Raw genomic sequence first — 14,931 nt, forward strand, 5'->3', positions numbered from 1 at the left:
TATTATCGTTGGAGGAAAATTTAAAATAATCAGTTAATTACAAACGCTAGTCACTAACAATATACACTAATAGGTATTGAAACCGTTATTTGAACAATTTTTTTTTGTGATTGGTGGTATGTATTTATTGTATTTCTATCACCTATATTTTTTCGTTAAAGAATATACTTGAAGATACGAGTATGACACTATTATCGTCCAAGGAAATACACAACTGAAATCACAATAAATATTAAATGGCAGCTGACAGTGAGGTGTGACGTCACAGCCTACGTCACGAGCGACCTGTGGCTGAAACATGCCTATATTTAGAGCTCTTCACAAATAATCCATTTACCCGCGGAGGGAAACGTCCACATGTCGGCCATTAAGGGTTAGTGGTAGAAGACAGGTGAATGGAGGAAAGTATTATTGAAATGGGAATAGGAATAGTGAGACTAACGTTATCAAACGTTATTAAACGTACTTTTTATGACAGTATTATACATGTCTATTTTCATTTTCATTCCGAAAAAATGTGGACATTGCACCAAATAAACTGAAAACAAAATAGTATGTTATCAGGATCAAAATAGAAATGTCCTTCGTTGTAATTTGCAAGAATTAAAAAGCCTAATGAAAAAGATATTATTTTCTGACACAATGACATGTTCATTATTGTTTTTATACAAAATAATAACATTATGCACATTATATACTGTAGTTTTCCCGGTGTCAGACTTTTCAAGCCATTAGAACCACACTTGGCTAAGAATGGCTCTTTTCAAAGGCATTCCATTCTGAGCTTTGGGTATTTTCCCCTGGTTTAGTTATTTTCCCTGCTCCGTGGGTTTTCCATGGCTCAGTCCTGGATTTACCCTGCCCTGTGTTTGATAAGCATTAGCGAACGACCGAATTTACTCGTGTTCCGATCTGTTGGCGTATTCAAGTACACTTTGTTGATATTCATACTACTAATAGTACGCTTCAAATAACGGTTTGTTTACCATTATCACCTATGTGATGTAGTCTTTATAGATTTATCAAAGCTCTCTATTCAAACCCCTTTACTAATAAAGTTACACACGCGTTGAAAACTACTTTAAAATGATATTTCCATACTAAACGTCACTTTAGACGAAAGTTCAACGCGCGTGTTACTTTAGTGGGTAAATATTAAAGTCAGGTTGTATATTTATTTAAAACCATAGCAACCATCGTACGGAATCATTATTCAAAAATTGTGGAGTATGATGTAATTTATAAGTGCATTTTTTTATTTAGGGTTACGTAGGAACTGATAATATTAATAAGTCCACCCAGACGTATGTAAACAATATTGTAAATTGAGTCGATTAAATAGTATTGAAGCTTGTAATCCAAACTACGAGTATCATAATTTTATGTAATTTATGATGCAAATGCAATATCAACTAATTATACAGAAACAAAGTATATTTTTAGCAAGTGTAATGAATTAGTTGATATACCATATCAAGCCATACCATATCGATTCAGTGTTGGTACTCTTTTGTTTCGTGATCGTTTACAGTTGGTTCTGTAAGGTATCATGAAGGTCCATTGAGTGGCCTTTGCGTTTTGTTGACACTTTCGCATTTGTTATTAGTATCTAGTGGTAATTTATTAAGTTAAGTATCTGTAGGGTACGTACATTGCATGTTCATTTTATTAAACTAGGATAACGGTGTTGACTGTCCAATTACTTAGTTTTAATATTTATTGAACTATCTTAAGAAAAATATGTATTGTTCAGTTGTTTGTTTTCCTAAATAAATTTAAAAAAAAAAGAGTAGATTGTTGGTTGCGTTTCAAATTAATCAACACACAAAGTTCATATACGATAATATAAACCTAATTACACGGGATTTCATCATCATCATCATCATCAACTCAGCCATAGGACGTCCACTGCTGAACATAGGCCTCCCCCAATGCCCAATGCTTTCCATGTTGCTCGGTTGGTAGCGGCTTGCGTCCAACGCAGTTGAAAAGGTGGAATTCCTTTTATATGACGGATGTGAATCTAATTATGTAGTTTAACTAAACTCAGTAAAAACATTTTTTTTTATTTTAACCTTTAACTGGTGACAAGCGGTCTCACAGGCCGGGCGGCGTCAGTGAAACATCGTTTCACCCCCTTCCCCGTACTTCCAATGTTTCACCGCTTCAGTAGCTTCGAGTTTAGTTATGTCTACGCCGTAGATAAGGATATTTGCAACATTCAGCTCCAAATCGGCAAGTTACATCGATGTAAAGTTCAGCAGCGGTCTCTCAGACCGCATGTCACCAGTTACGTGACATTTTTTTCATACAGTTTTTTCGTATTTTTACAGTTTTTACTTGCAATTGATATATAAATAACTCCAAAAAAGAAGCGTAGGATCATTAGTTGGGAATATAGTGCCATACTTTATGAAACGACTTGAAAATTCGCTAGTTGAAAAATATCTGGAAAAGGAAGACTCAATTGGGTCGGAAGCCGAATATTTTCCTGAAAACATCGTTCTGGAGCAAAGATTCGGGACCATGATTCGGAAGCCGAAGAAAGTGTTTTTGAAGATGAAGGACCAATTGACGAGAATCAGTCAGAAAGTGAAAATGACGGTCCACCTTTATGCCAAACAATAAATGCCCTGATAGCCAATAAAAAATACAAAAGTTTCACCACTGCCAGTTTCCTAAAATGATAGGTTACCTACGTGTGAAAGATTTTTTTAAATTGATTATTATTTGAACTACTAGCTTTCCGCCCGCGGCTTCGCCCGCGTGGAATTTTGTCTGTCACAGAAAAACTTTATCGCGCGCGTCCCTGTTTCAAAAACCGGGATAAAAACTATCCTATGTTCTTTCCCGGGACTCAAACTATCTCTATGCCAAATTTCATCAAAATCGGTTGCGAGGTTTAAGCGGGAAAGCGTAACAGACAGACAGACAGACAGAGTTACCTACTTTCGCATTTATAATATTAGTTGGGATAATAAAAAATACCAATTTTGTTATAATTTGTTGATTTAAATTTCTTTGTTTGCGATTATCGATCTCATCTCTAGTTTTTTTATTTTTATTACTACATATAATTTAACAGCAAGTTCTGCATTAAAATGATATTTAGAGTTTATTATTTTATTTTAATTTAATTCATCTATGTGCTAATAATTTTTTTTTTAAGATTGTGGTATGCTACCTTACCTAGTTTCTATGCTACAGTCTTGATACGGTAACGGCCTCTCAGACCGCACGTCACCAGTTACGTTACACAAAAACCATGTTACCAGTTAAGGTTAATAAAAATTACGCCTTCATGGTCCAGTAACTGAGATTTGTACCTACTCTAACGATCCTCGAGGTTCTGGGTTCGATTCCCATGAGACTAATCATATTTTATATTAGAAAAATAATTTTGTGTCAAGTTCCGGCAGTCAATTTTGGCGTGCAGTGGTCGGGCTAATAATTAAAAAAGTTGCCTATTTGGACGTTATCTAAGTGAAAGTAAATACATTTTATGACAAACCATAAGTCATCATTTAAAAAAAGAGATAGAGCGTCAGAGATACGCGTAGAAAGTAGTATTTAAAGTTAATAATAAAAGTAAATAAAACTAATAAAATATTATTATTTTAGAGTGGGGACGTCAATAACGGGATTTTCCGGGGTTAAAACCGGCTGTACTATGAATGATCCTCGGTTTTACATGGGTGAATCATTCAAAATTTTTTTGAAATATGTTTATTATAGTATGTGACTAAGCATTTTGATTTTCCAAGAAATAAGTAGGTATATTTAAAGTTTATAGGTTTTTAACTTTACTGGTTTTTAAGCTTAAATCTTACACTCAAAAAGGATTAGGACGAAGCGCGGGCCTTATTTCAGGCTGCTGATGTCTTGGCCAGGTAGCCGGTGACTTCAACTTCAAATTCTTCATTAGTGTGTAGGTCCATTTCAGAGTAAGTCGAACCAATACCCCTAAAATTGCCATAAATGGACATAGTATCAAAAGGCTGACGAGTGACTGAACTTTGCACCACTTCTCGTCACCAATAGGTCGTTCAGTGTCGCGAGGGTGCGGCAAATCTGGGACGCGTTAAGTGCCATGAATAGAAACAATGTCTTCGGTGACGAATAATCTTTCAAAATATTTTTTGTCCCAGAACTGTTTGGATGGTTAGAAAACCTCTTAATAGTGGTGGTTGGGAATTCCAGGACACTAATTGAATATTTGTAAATTAATATTAACTGTTTTTCTTTTTCAATAATTTTCTGGCCACAATGAAACTTCTACATTATTAACACCGCGATGTCATTGCTCTTTACTTGTACTATTTGTCGTCAGCTAACGGCTCATATTGAAATTGAATGACAAACATTTGTGTTTGAATACAAACATTTTCAGTAGGTAAGTAGATACAAGATAAGTTTCATAAGTGTTTTAAAAATGAGACTGATATGCTATTTATAAAAAAAAAGTTTTAGTGTTTACCAGTATTCATGCTGTGTAACAGACAGGAGATATAAACTATTATAAATTAAACGGTTTTGAAATTACTGAAAAAAATTCTTTACACAACACTGAAACATCAAAGCAAACCCAAAACGTAACTTAATTTTTGATGGTTATGTCGATATAAATAATAACATCAAGGACATGAAAACTTTTCCTATTAGATGGAAAGTAATGCAAAATATTTCAAGAAGAAATTCTAAAGAAAAGAACTAGGCACAAAGTAAACAATGCAAATAATTGTTCAATACCTACATTATTATTAGTCGTGCAGTAGGTATATGTAGGTACCATAAATGCCATATAGGCATTAATGCAACTGCCATTTTCCTCAATCGAAGTGTAACATGGGACACAAAAAAACAAAAGTAGACTTTTAAATCAATTTTATTTACATCTATATTAAAATATACTTATCACAAAATTGTGACTTTAAGTACACAACTTAATAAGGCATTCATTAAAACACAATTGTACTTTCATATAATCTTCAGTGCTTTGGTAGATTTGCAACAAATGCACAAAATGCTTGATCAGAACGCAAAAACAACAATTACAAAGAGCTAAGCACCAATTTCACAATAACCATTAATAACATAGAACATACATATCAACATTTGGCAGGCCTTATCATCGCAGGTACAATCTCTTACCCTAGCAAGGCATACTCGTCTAACAACTATTATCACATGTGTTTCCTGGTCGTTAAAGGCTTTTACGGAGGTACGCACACAGACTGCACAAGTCGTAGCTTTCCTTACTGCTAAATGAGGTTATTCTCGGCTCCTGGACGCACTTCTTAAACTTACTACCTATACATTTCTTAGTGGTTTCTAACAGGTATCGTTTGCCGGGGTCCATGAATGCCGCAGTCTCGGTGAGGAGGCTGCGCTCGCCGTACACAAGGATGGCATCGTACTCGCTCATAGGGAGGAAGCCTCTGTTGTTAGTCACGAAACATTTGCCGCAGTTTTTGTTCTTGAAGACGTTTGCGCCGTCCGCGTCCGAGAAGACGGGCACGAGAGGCGCCACGATAAAAATCAGCACGTATTTAGCCTCCATCCTTAAATCTTCACTCACGAATGTCATGGTCGTTGAGGGGGTCGTGACGTAGGATATCCACAGGTATATTGTCAAATAAAAGAGCACTATGAGCACAGTCTTTTGTAGTTTTGACACTTGTCGCCAACCCATTTCGGTGGCGGCGTGGTGATGGTCATTTTTTCGCGGCGGCGAGTCGTGTGCATCGCCGACGCGCGCCAACTCGCGTCTGACAGGCGGCCGGTCGATACCCCGCGCCCGCCCGACGTCTGCCGCCCAATACAAGTAAAAACAACCCCTAACACCAACAGCCTAAAGTCTGAATTCTCATTGACTGAAACCCACATGCAGATGATGACGTACCACGGCATGACAGCTCCAGCGAAGTGTCTGCTCTCATTAATGCATAAGCTATTTGAACTTATTGCCGATCAGATTAAAGTCGCTTTTGTAATGTCAAGGCCAGAGTACGCGTGCGTGCAAAATGATGCGGCACGGTGACATATCAGACGGCTTTCTTATAGGCGATTGTTTGTTTATGCTTGGGAAAACAATGGGAAAAATACATATAACAGCAATCGTATTTTTTGATTGTGTTATTGAATAACTGATCATTTTACTAAACAATATAAGTAAATAACCCTAGAGATCTTCTTTACTAATCCGCGGAGACGTCTCAGTCCCCGGGAACGCGGGATAATTATTTTTTGAAATAGAACATCACTATTGAATGCCGTAAATGAATAAATAACATGAAATATAGTTAATATTAAGCACTTGTAAACAAAAAATCCAATTATAATACAATTTATATTTGTGATAAAATAAATGCGATCGCGCCGGTTGAAGAAGCCTATTCCTTATATTTTTACATCCTCATTCAGTATATTCTTAGCTTCCTAATATATTTCAGAAAATAATGAAATTTGATAATCGTCGTGTATCAGTTTAATTAGAAATTATTTTTATTACCTAAGTTATTTTTTTTAATGAAAATAATATCGTGAAAGAGAACCACGAAGTTAGCAAAAAGAAAAATCATTAATAATTTTAATTTCGGCACAAATTAGCCTCTTGTAAGGCCGTGTTTATTTCCGAAATTACCCGAATACACTAATAAACGGCATGTTTTCGACTAATTACGCTTGTCATTTGTTTTTTGTTTCAGGTTATCGCGCGGATCCACGAATCAATTTTTATTTTTTAATTCAGTTTTAATTTGTGTTTATTGCACTATTTCTTATAATTAATGCACGCAGACATTAATTATAAGAAATAGTAAGTAGTAACATAAATTAATTTGTGAAATATTATTCACAAATTAATTGCAAGTTTAGTATTCTGTTGATATGAATGAAAAGATTTTCTTGTACAATCAACGTCAAATAGTTCATGACACCCAAAGTGGCCAAAAACTTGACAACACAATCTTATTCCAATTGTAACAAAGACGTGTTGTGGTTGTGAACTTTTTGGCTACTTTGTGTGTCACAAACTATTTGATACTGACTGTACATTTTTATTAGACAGGAACTGCAAGGAAATAAAAATCTCAATAGATACATGGGTGGGTCACACTCTCCTATAACAAGATTTATTCATTTAATTATTTAAACAAAACGCGGAAAAAAACTTAATGTGATATCCCAGTGCTCCATTTTAGACATAATTTGAATTTTCTTACTGATTAGATTGTGTTAAATGCTACAAGCGCACGTAGTTCCAATAAAATAAATAAAGCTGCTGAGAATATAATAGGTAATTATGTAACTCGTACATGCGAGTGCGTTACTAAACAATACCACAAAACAATGCTACTATTTAGAACAGTGTTACTGTTTAGTTTGCTAAGCTACTCTTAAAATACTACAAGAACGCGTTTGTGATACGACAGTCAATACACTATTGTAATACGAGTCAGAAAATTCACAATGCAACAATGAGAAATATTTAAGAGTTAGTTGTAAGTACGTCTACATTATTATCCCATCAAAAACAATACTTGTCAAAAAAAACAAGTCTCGCAACTCAGTTGTTCTACGGTAAAAAGTTGTGAGATCCATGTAATACCAAGTCCAGGCCAGGAAATCTTTAACGTTTTACATAAATTATTGACTTGGACATCGCACTAAATAATTTAATTTACACGTATTTTCATGCGATGAACAAGTCAATATATTTATGTAAAACGTTGAAGATTTCCTGGCCTGGACTACATGGATCTCACAACTTTTTACCGTAGAACAACTGAGTTGCGAGACTTGGTTTTTTTGACAAGTATTGTTTTTGATAGGATCTTATTTCTTTTTGTATTTTGTAAACAGTTCTACTTTTTCCTTTTCGGTACCTTCTACTTATTGTATTTATGTTTATCTAACCAGCAACGAATTTTCTTAAAGTCCTCTCTTTGACTTATGATTTTTTCTTATTTTTGTAGGTAGCCTTCCGTTTTCTCTTTTCCGGTTCTACTTCTTGAGCTGAAAACTGGACCGAAATTGAAAAATGTTACTCGACTTGGCGGGAACACTACCGTCTGCCTTTATATTTAATTTTATATGGTATTACAAACTTATTTAGGTAAGTAGTTAAATATTTATAATAGTTAGCACGAGAACGACTGCCGACAAACTGTTAAGCAGTTTGGCAGATTAGTATTAAGTAAAATCGATGTAACTTTTATGAGACAATAAATTAAAAAAAAAAAAAAAAAAAAATTTATAAAAAAACTGGACCGAAATTGAAAAATTTTGCTAGACTTAGCGGTTGCACTACCGTGCCCCCAAATATTTTAGTTTTTCCTTGATTCATACACCAAACACTACTTATATTCCAAATTTGAAGCTTCTAGGTCTGCTAGAAGTGCCTTAGAATTTTGATGATCGGTGAGTCAGTCAGTCAGTCAGTGAGTGACAAAATTAAGAAACTTTGACCCGCTATAATTCTTAAACTACTAGTTCAAATTGAATGAAATTTGAAATATACCGTGTCTTTACAATGCCTGCATGGTTACTGAAAATTCAGTCTTCTAGTTTTATCCACAACGAAGATACAGGGGGTCGAAAATGGCCTGAATTGCTTCTGGTAGGGAATTTAGTGCAATGATTTGTATGGAGACCCCTCCACTTTGGTATAGAAGGCTCATTTTTACACCAGTTGTTCTTTGGGTGCTCTTGAGTAGATTTCCGTCGGTAGACATCGGGAGCCCCCCCTGTGGTAGCAGGGGGAGGGGGGGAAAGTTTCCTTCTGCCGCGCTTCACTTTAAGGCCCATATCTTCAAAACTATGGGTATTAGGGCAAGTGTGGTGTCATTTTCGGATAATTAAAGGATGGTGAATTCATTTCTAGAACAAACTTTTTGCCTTTTCATACAAATAAATAGAAATATGGAGTAAAATTCACAAAAACCAAAAAGTACTTTTTTAAATAAACGTCGTTTACTTTTAAACCACTGGAGATAATCTAATAAAAAAAAATATGTCCTGGAAGCTACATTTATCAGGATTATAAATATATACCATTGTATGGTACTTTTTTTGAAATCAGTAGGTGAAAAAAATTTTTCTTCAGGACACAGCGGGCGAATTTTAATGCGCGTCGGAAAAAAATATTTATTTTATCCATGAATTCATACTATTTGGTTGATAAGCAAGTAAAGATTATTATTTTAGAATTTATTTAGAGTTCCTGGCACATCATGCTACCATGATTTGTATTTTTTCTTCAATTAATTTTGAACTCTATGTGTAAGACATAAGGTTGAAAATAGTTTAAATACATTGTATTATTGAAAATATCATAAGAAGAAAGCACTAAATAAAGAACTTGAATTTGTCTAAACATCTAATGATTATTATTATTATTTTAATTAACATTTTTATTTCTACATACTATTGTACCAGTGATAACAGAAAGGTAAGTGTGAGAAAAGAGAGTATTGATAATATTATCAAAGTACGGAAGATTATTTTTAGCACAAAGGCTACGGCTGTGACCATTATAGTTGTTTTTTCAGACAGCACCAGCTTCTGCACTACTTCTTTCCAGGCAAGCTTCGGAAGCTACGGGCAATTGGTCCATGTAGGCTCCATGTTGCTATCGATTCTGGTCCACCCCCAACCAGTCGGGTAAAGGGAAGACTAAGTCGGCTGCTTGCAACTGACCCTATACGCGAACCCCTTGAACCAACTAAATTTTAAATAATTTGAAAAAGTCATAAGGACATAATTACTGACCTTGATATACTGATACAAAACTGCCTAGGTTGGTGGGCACTTACAGCACTCGTTCATAGTCAATCATGTAGTAATAAACACAGTGAACGTTTAAGGAGGTTTGCTACAGTATTAAGCTGAATTCTACGCTATAATTATGTGTGCACTAAAAACAGGGGTGTAAGAAACGCAATATTTACATCCTTAGCCACAGCCAGGCAGCACTCAAACAAAGCCATCGCCTCAGTGAAGGTTGAGTCTAGAATTAGGTATTCTAGATGCAATCTTAAAGATGAACAAACTCTGAAGGCATGACAAAGTGTCTCTAATGTGGGATACCTGGACATACAAGGATCGAATGCAATGAGAGAGCCGACAGTCTAGCGAGACAAGGGTCACAGACGATAACTATTGGGTTAGAACTGATAGTACCTTTATCTAAAAGCTTAGGTACGTCATGGCCATAATATGGCCATATCCAAGAATAACAGGGCTGAATGGGAAAGCTCCAACGATATAAGCCTCCAAATCATTCCTAAAGGGAAATACAGGGTCATGAAGAAAACTTTTCAAAGGTATGCCCAAGTAATTACAGGTACGCAAACTGGGCATTATGGAACGAATCACATGTCCCACAAAATGGGCCTAACAACAGAAGCTCTCGAGCATGTGGAATACAATGTAGAGTCCATGAAACACTTAATACTGTAAGGATGGGTCTGCTTGGGTCAGCATATCCGGCATCAGAAGACTATTAGGTGGCTTTCACTCAGACGCTTAATTCACTTAACTAATGGATAGGATTTGAATGATAGGGAATAAAAAAGGGAGAATAAAGATCCTAATGGGTCGCTGTGGACTACGCTTAGGTGTGACCCTACATAAAATAACCCAGACAGCTTTGTATTAGCATTGGCTACTGGCCTGGCCTTATATCAAGGGGTTCGCGGATAGGATCAGTTGCAATCAACCGACTCAGTCTTCCCTTTATCCGACTGGTTGGGCGTGGACCAGAGTCGATAGCAACATGGAGCCTACATGGCCCGATTTGCCCGTAGCTGCCGAAGCTTGCCTGGAAATGGTGAGATGTAAGTGCAAGAAGTAGGTAGTGCAGATGCTGGTGCTGTCTGAAAAAACAACTATAATGGTCACAGCCGTAGCCTTTGTGTTAAAAATTCGCCCGTACTATGATAATATCAATCCTCACTTTCCTCACACTTACCTTTCCGTTATCAATGGTACAATAGTATGTAGAAATAAAAATGTTAATTAAAATAATAATAATAATCATTAGACGTTTAGAAAAATTCAAGTTCTTTATTTAGTGCTTTCTTCTTATGATATTTTCATTAATACAATGTATTTAAACTATTTTCAACCTTATGTCTTACACATAGAGTTCAAAATTAATTGAAGAAAAATACAAATCATGGTAGCATGATGTGCCAGGAACTCTAAATAAATTCTAAAATAATAATCTTTACTTGCTTATCAACCAAATAGTATGAATTCATGGATAAAATAAATATTTTTTTCCAACGCGCATTAAAATTCGCCCGCTGTGTCCTGAAGAAAAATTTTTTTTCGCCTACTTTTTTCAAAATAAGTACCATACAATGGTATATATTTATAATCCTGATAAATGTAGCTTGCAGGACATATTTTTTTTATTAGATTATCTCTAGTGGTTTAAAAGTAAACGACGTTTATTTAAAAAAATACTTTTTAGTTTTTGTGAATTTTACTCCATATTTCTATTATTTTGTATGAAAAGGCAAAAAGTTTGTTCTAGAAATGAATTCGCCATCCTTTATTTATCCGAAAATGATACCACACTTGCCCTAATGCCCATAGTTTTGAAGATATGGGCCTTAAAGTGAAGCGCGGCAGAAGGAAACTTGCCCCCCCTCCCCCTGCTACCACAGGGGGGGCTCCCGATGTCTACCGACGGAAATCTACTCAGGAGCACCCAAAGAACAACTGGTGCAAAAATGAGCCTTCTATACCAAAGTGGAGGGGTTCTTGCACTAAATTCCCTACTATTCGAGAAAAGGATGGTACGGCCGTGCCGCTTTTTTGTTCGACTTGGTGGGGGCACTGCCGTGCCCCCAGATAAGTAGCTATTTCACGAATAAGGTACCATACACTGAAAACTTAAATGAGTTCAAAATAAGACTTCAGAGTGGTATATGTGAAAAATGAACTTGCAATTGACTTCATCATTAAATTCACAAAGCAAACCATCCACAACTTTTACTTATTGAAATCAGTGACAATTTCAGTAGTAAGTATTTACTATCTGGTCAACGTTGCTATTATCGGTTATGTGGTTCGGTTATCGTAGCAAACCAAAAGTCGACGCACATATGTATTTATTATAAAACAGCGTTTATTCAATTACAAAGAATGCTTATTGTTCATTTCTATTTTGTGTTATTGTGCTGTTCACTTTGTCTAAGTGTTTCCTAAATGACACGATGTTCGCGCTGATTATGCCATATTAATTGTTCAGTCGCGAACTGTTAAATTACATTTGGGCCAATTACTAGAAAATTACTGTCAATATGAAACTATACCAAGTTAAATACTCAAGAACTAACTTACCTAGTTTATGCTTTTGAAACATGTTACGAAGTAATTAAGTTTCTGGGGAAATTCCTTCCAGTCAACCACTAACTTATTTAGAACTGCAATGCCTACCAAAGGGTAACAAAGAAAGCATGTCATGTTTTCTTTTCCTTCATATACTTTGCAATTAACTACTATAGGTTTTTGTTTACAGCGGAGAGGTTTCTAAGAAACCGGCCATAAGTTCAACTTCAAATACTTAGAATGCCCATATTTTATGCACTTTGGTCTGCCACTTAACAAGTTCATGGAAAACTTGAAATCTTCACAAAAACTTGCCGCTTGGACTGAAGTGGTTTAAGTATCGGACGACTGAGTACACCGGTTGGGCCGCGGGTTGGTTATGAAAGTTTTTTATTATCTAAATCTATACTTTATGAGCAGCGCGCGCGCGTGTAACGTGCGGAGCGCGAACGCGTACTGGCGATCGATGCGTCGCGGCTATGGGCGGGACGCCGATCGAAAATTCTAGAGCGCTGTAACCGTTAGCGGGGCGCGGCGCGCGGGGTGTAGCTCGCGCGGGATTCGAGCTATGCCCATATCGGGTAGCGTAGCGTGATGCCGGCGCGATAGGCACGTAGTAACCGGTTTGCTATATGCTCCCCCTCTAGACCAGGGAAACGCCCTCGTCCGTGGTCTAGCATTAACCATCATCCCCCCCTAAACCTTACGTGGTCTTCCGCGTTTCCTTTTAGGAATAACGGGCTTCGGAGGGACGGCTTCGCTACCTTGGTAACGGGTAAGATCTTGTGTATGATATCTCCCTATAACAATGTCAGGCTGGTCGGTACTGGAGATGTTGTAAGTAGTAGGGCTAACCTTCTCTGCTATGCGATAAGGTCCATCACGGCGCGGGAAGAACTTGGCCGTCAGGTCTTTGGAGCCTTTACTCAGGAGGTGAGATTTTAAAAGAACTAAGTCACCAACCTGGAATGCATCTGAGGGACGACGCGTAGAATCAGCGTACTGCTTAGCCTTATCCTGTTGGATCTCCACCCGTTCTCGCACAGCTGACAGTGACTTCAGGAATGTCCTGAGATAAGGGGTAATTTGTGGGACGAAATTGTCTTTGTTTGAGATAGCACGAAGGTCGTGTACGACCTCTGTGGGGGACCGCATTTCTCTGCCGAAAGTTAGAAAAGCTGGTGACGTACCTGTAGTGCGGCACTTTGCACTATTCAAGGCAAAGCGGATCACCGGTAGCTTTACTGGCCATGATGTGTGGTCCTCTTCCACGAGATGTGCTAACATTGCTTTGGTATGAATTTCCTGAACCATGAACAGGTCTGCAGAAAGGTTCTCAGGTGTTTAAGGTTACCTGGTTCCTTCATCTCGAGGACAGCACTCACCTTCTCTGGGTCGGTGGAAATACCCTGCTGGGTAACAACGTGGCCGAGGTATTTGACGCTTTCTCTAGCGAACGCACACTTCTCCCTGTTGACGTGGAGGTGGAACTCGGCCAGGCGTTTGAAAACTGCCTCGAGGTCTTGCAGATGTTTCTGGATTCCTCCATCAGAAATCACCAGTAGGTCATCTAAGTACGCAAGTATAGTTACGTTTTGTAAAGCTGAGCAGGAACGGAGACGATCTATGAGGCGCTGGAATGTCGCTGGTGCGTTTTTCAGGCCGAACGGCATTCTCTTAAAGCGGTAAGTACCTAGAGGGCAAGTGAAAGCAGTTTTGTCCCTGTCGGCTTCGCGTACCTTCACCTGCCAGTACGAGGACTTCAGGTCCAGGGTACTCATGAAGCAGTCTCGTTTAGTACTCTGCAACAGCTCATCGATGCGCGGCATCGGGTAAGTATCGGACTTGGTGACTGCGTTTAGGCGTCTGTAGTCTACGCAAAAACGGATACCACCATTGGACTTCGGCACCATCAGCGCCGGGGAATACCAAGCCGATTCACAATCTTCGATGATGTCATCCTGTAACATTTTGTCAATCTCTACCTTCATTTGCTCCTTCTTTGAGGGCTTCAGGCGGTAAGGAGGCACAGCTATTGGCGGGTGCTCACCAGTCTCGATGCGATGTTCTGCATACGGTGTTGGGCCTCCCCCTGCTCTGAAAATATTCGCGTGCCTGGTGAGGACATCAGCGAGCGCTTGTCGCTCAGCTGGATTGAGACGACGGCCTTCATCATCCCTAAGAACCTCTGTAGAAGCACAGGACACGGTACGAGAGGTAGGTTCAAACGAAAGGTTATATTTTATTTGATCGTTATTGCTAAAATACCACAAGTCGTTGTGAAAATCTATTACTACCTTAGCAGCTGTAATAAAATCTATTCCCAGTAACGTCACGTTATTTGTAGCGTCTGGAAAAATTAAAAACGGGATTCTAATGATGGTCTGCTCTAAGCGCACAGGTAATGTGGTAGTAAGTACCTTCATACGTCGGACTATACCGTCAGCGAGTTTTATTTCCCGCCAGGAAGAATGAAGTTGATGACCCAGGCGTAGAAGGAGAGCATACAGCGTGTACAAAGTACAGTTTATTGCAAGCAAGCATAAAACCAAATGTTATTTACGCTTTGCTAGTTGACATTATTTATTT

The 14,931-nt window shown here is 37.7% G+C and overlaps 1 protein-coding gene across 1 annotated transcript; it reads right to left on the minus strand.

Moving 5' to 3' along the window:
- Window positions 1-4,984: 4,984 nt before the first annotated feature.
- On the minus strand, window positions 4,985-5,780 carry LOC114356826 (uncharacterized). Its single transcript, XM_028310186.1, has one exon. It carries the CDS (start codon window positions 5,690-5,692, stop codon window positions 5,204-5,206), a length of 489 nt encoding a protein of 162 aa, XP_028165987.1. The 5' UTR covers window positions 5,693-5,780; the 3' UTR covers window positions 4,985-5,203.
- Window positions 5,781-14,931: the final 9,151 nt, after the last annotated feature.

The sequence above is a fragment of the Ostrinia furnacalis genome, unplaced genomic scaffold (genome assembly GCF_004193835.3).
Source record: "Ostrinia furnacalis isolate ACB-3 unplaced genomic scaffold, ASM419383v2 OfSCF2966, whole genome shotgun sequence".
NCBI classification, from domain to species: domain Eukaryota; kingdom Metazoa; phylum Arthropoda; class Insecta; order Lepidoptera; family Crambidae; genus Ostrinia; species Ostrinia furnacalis.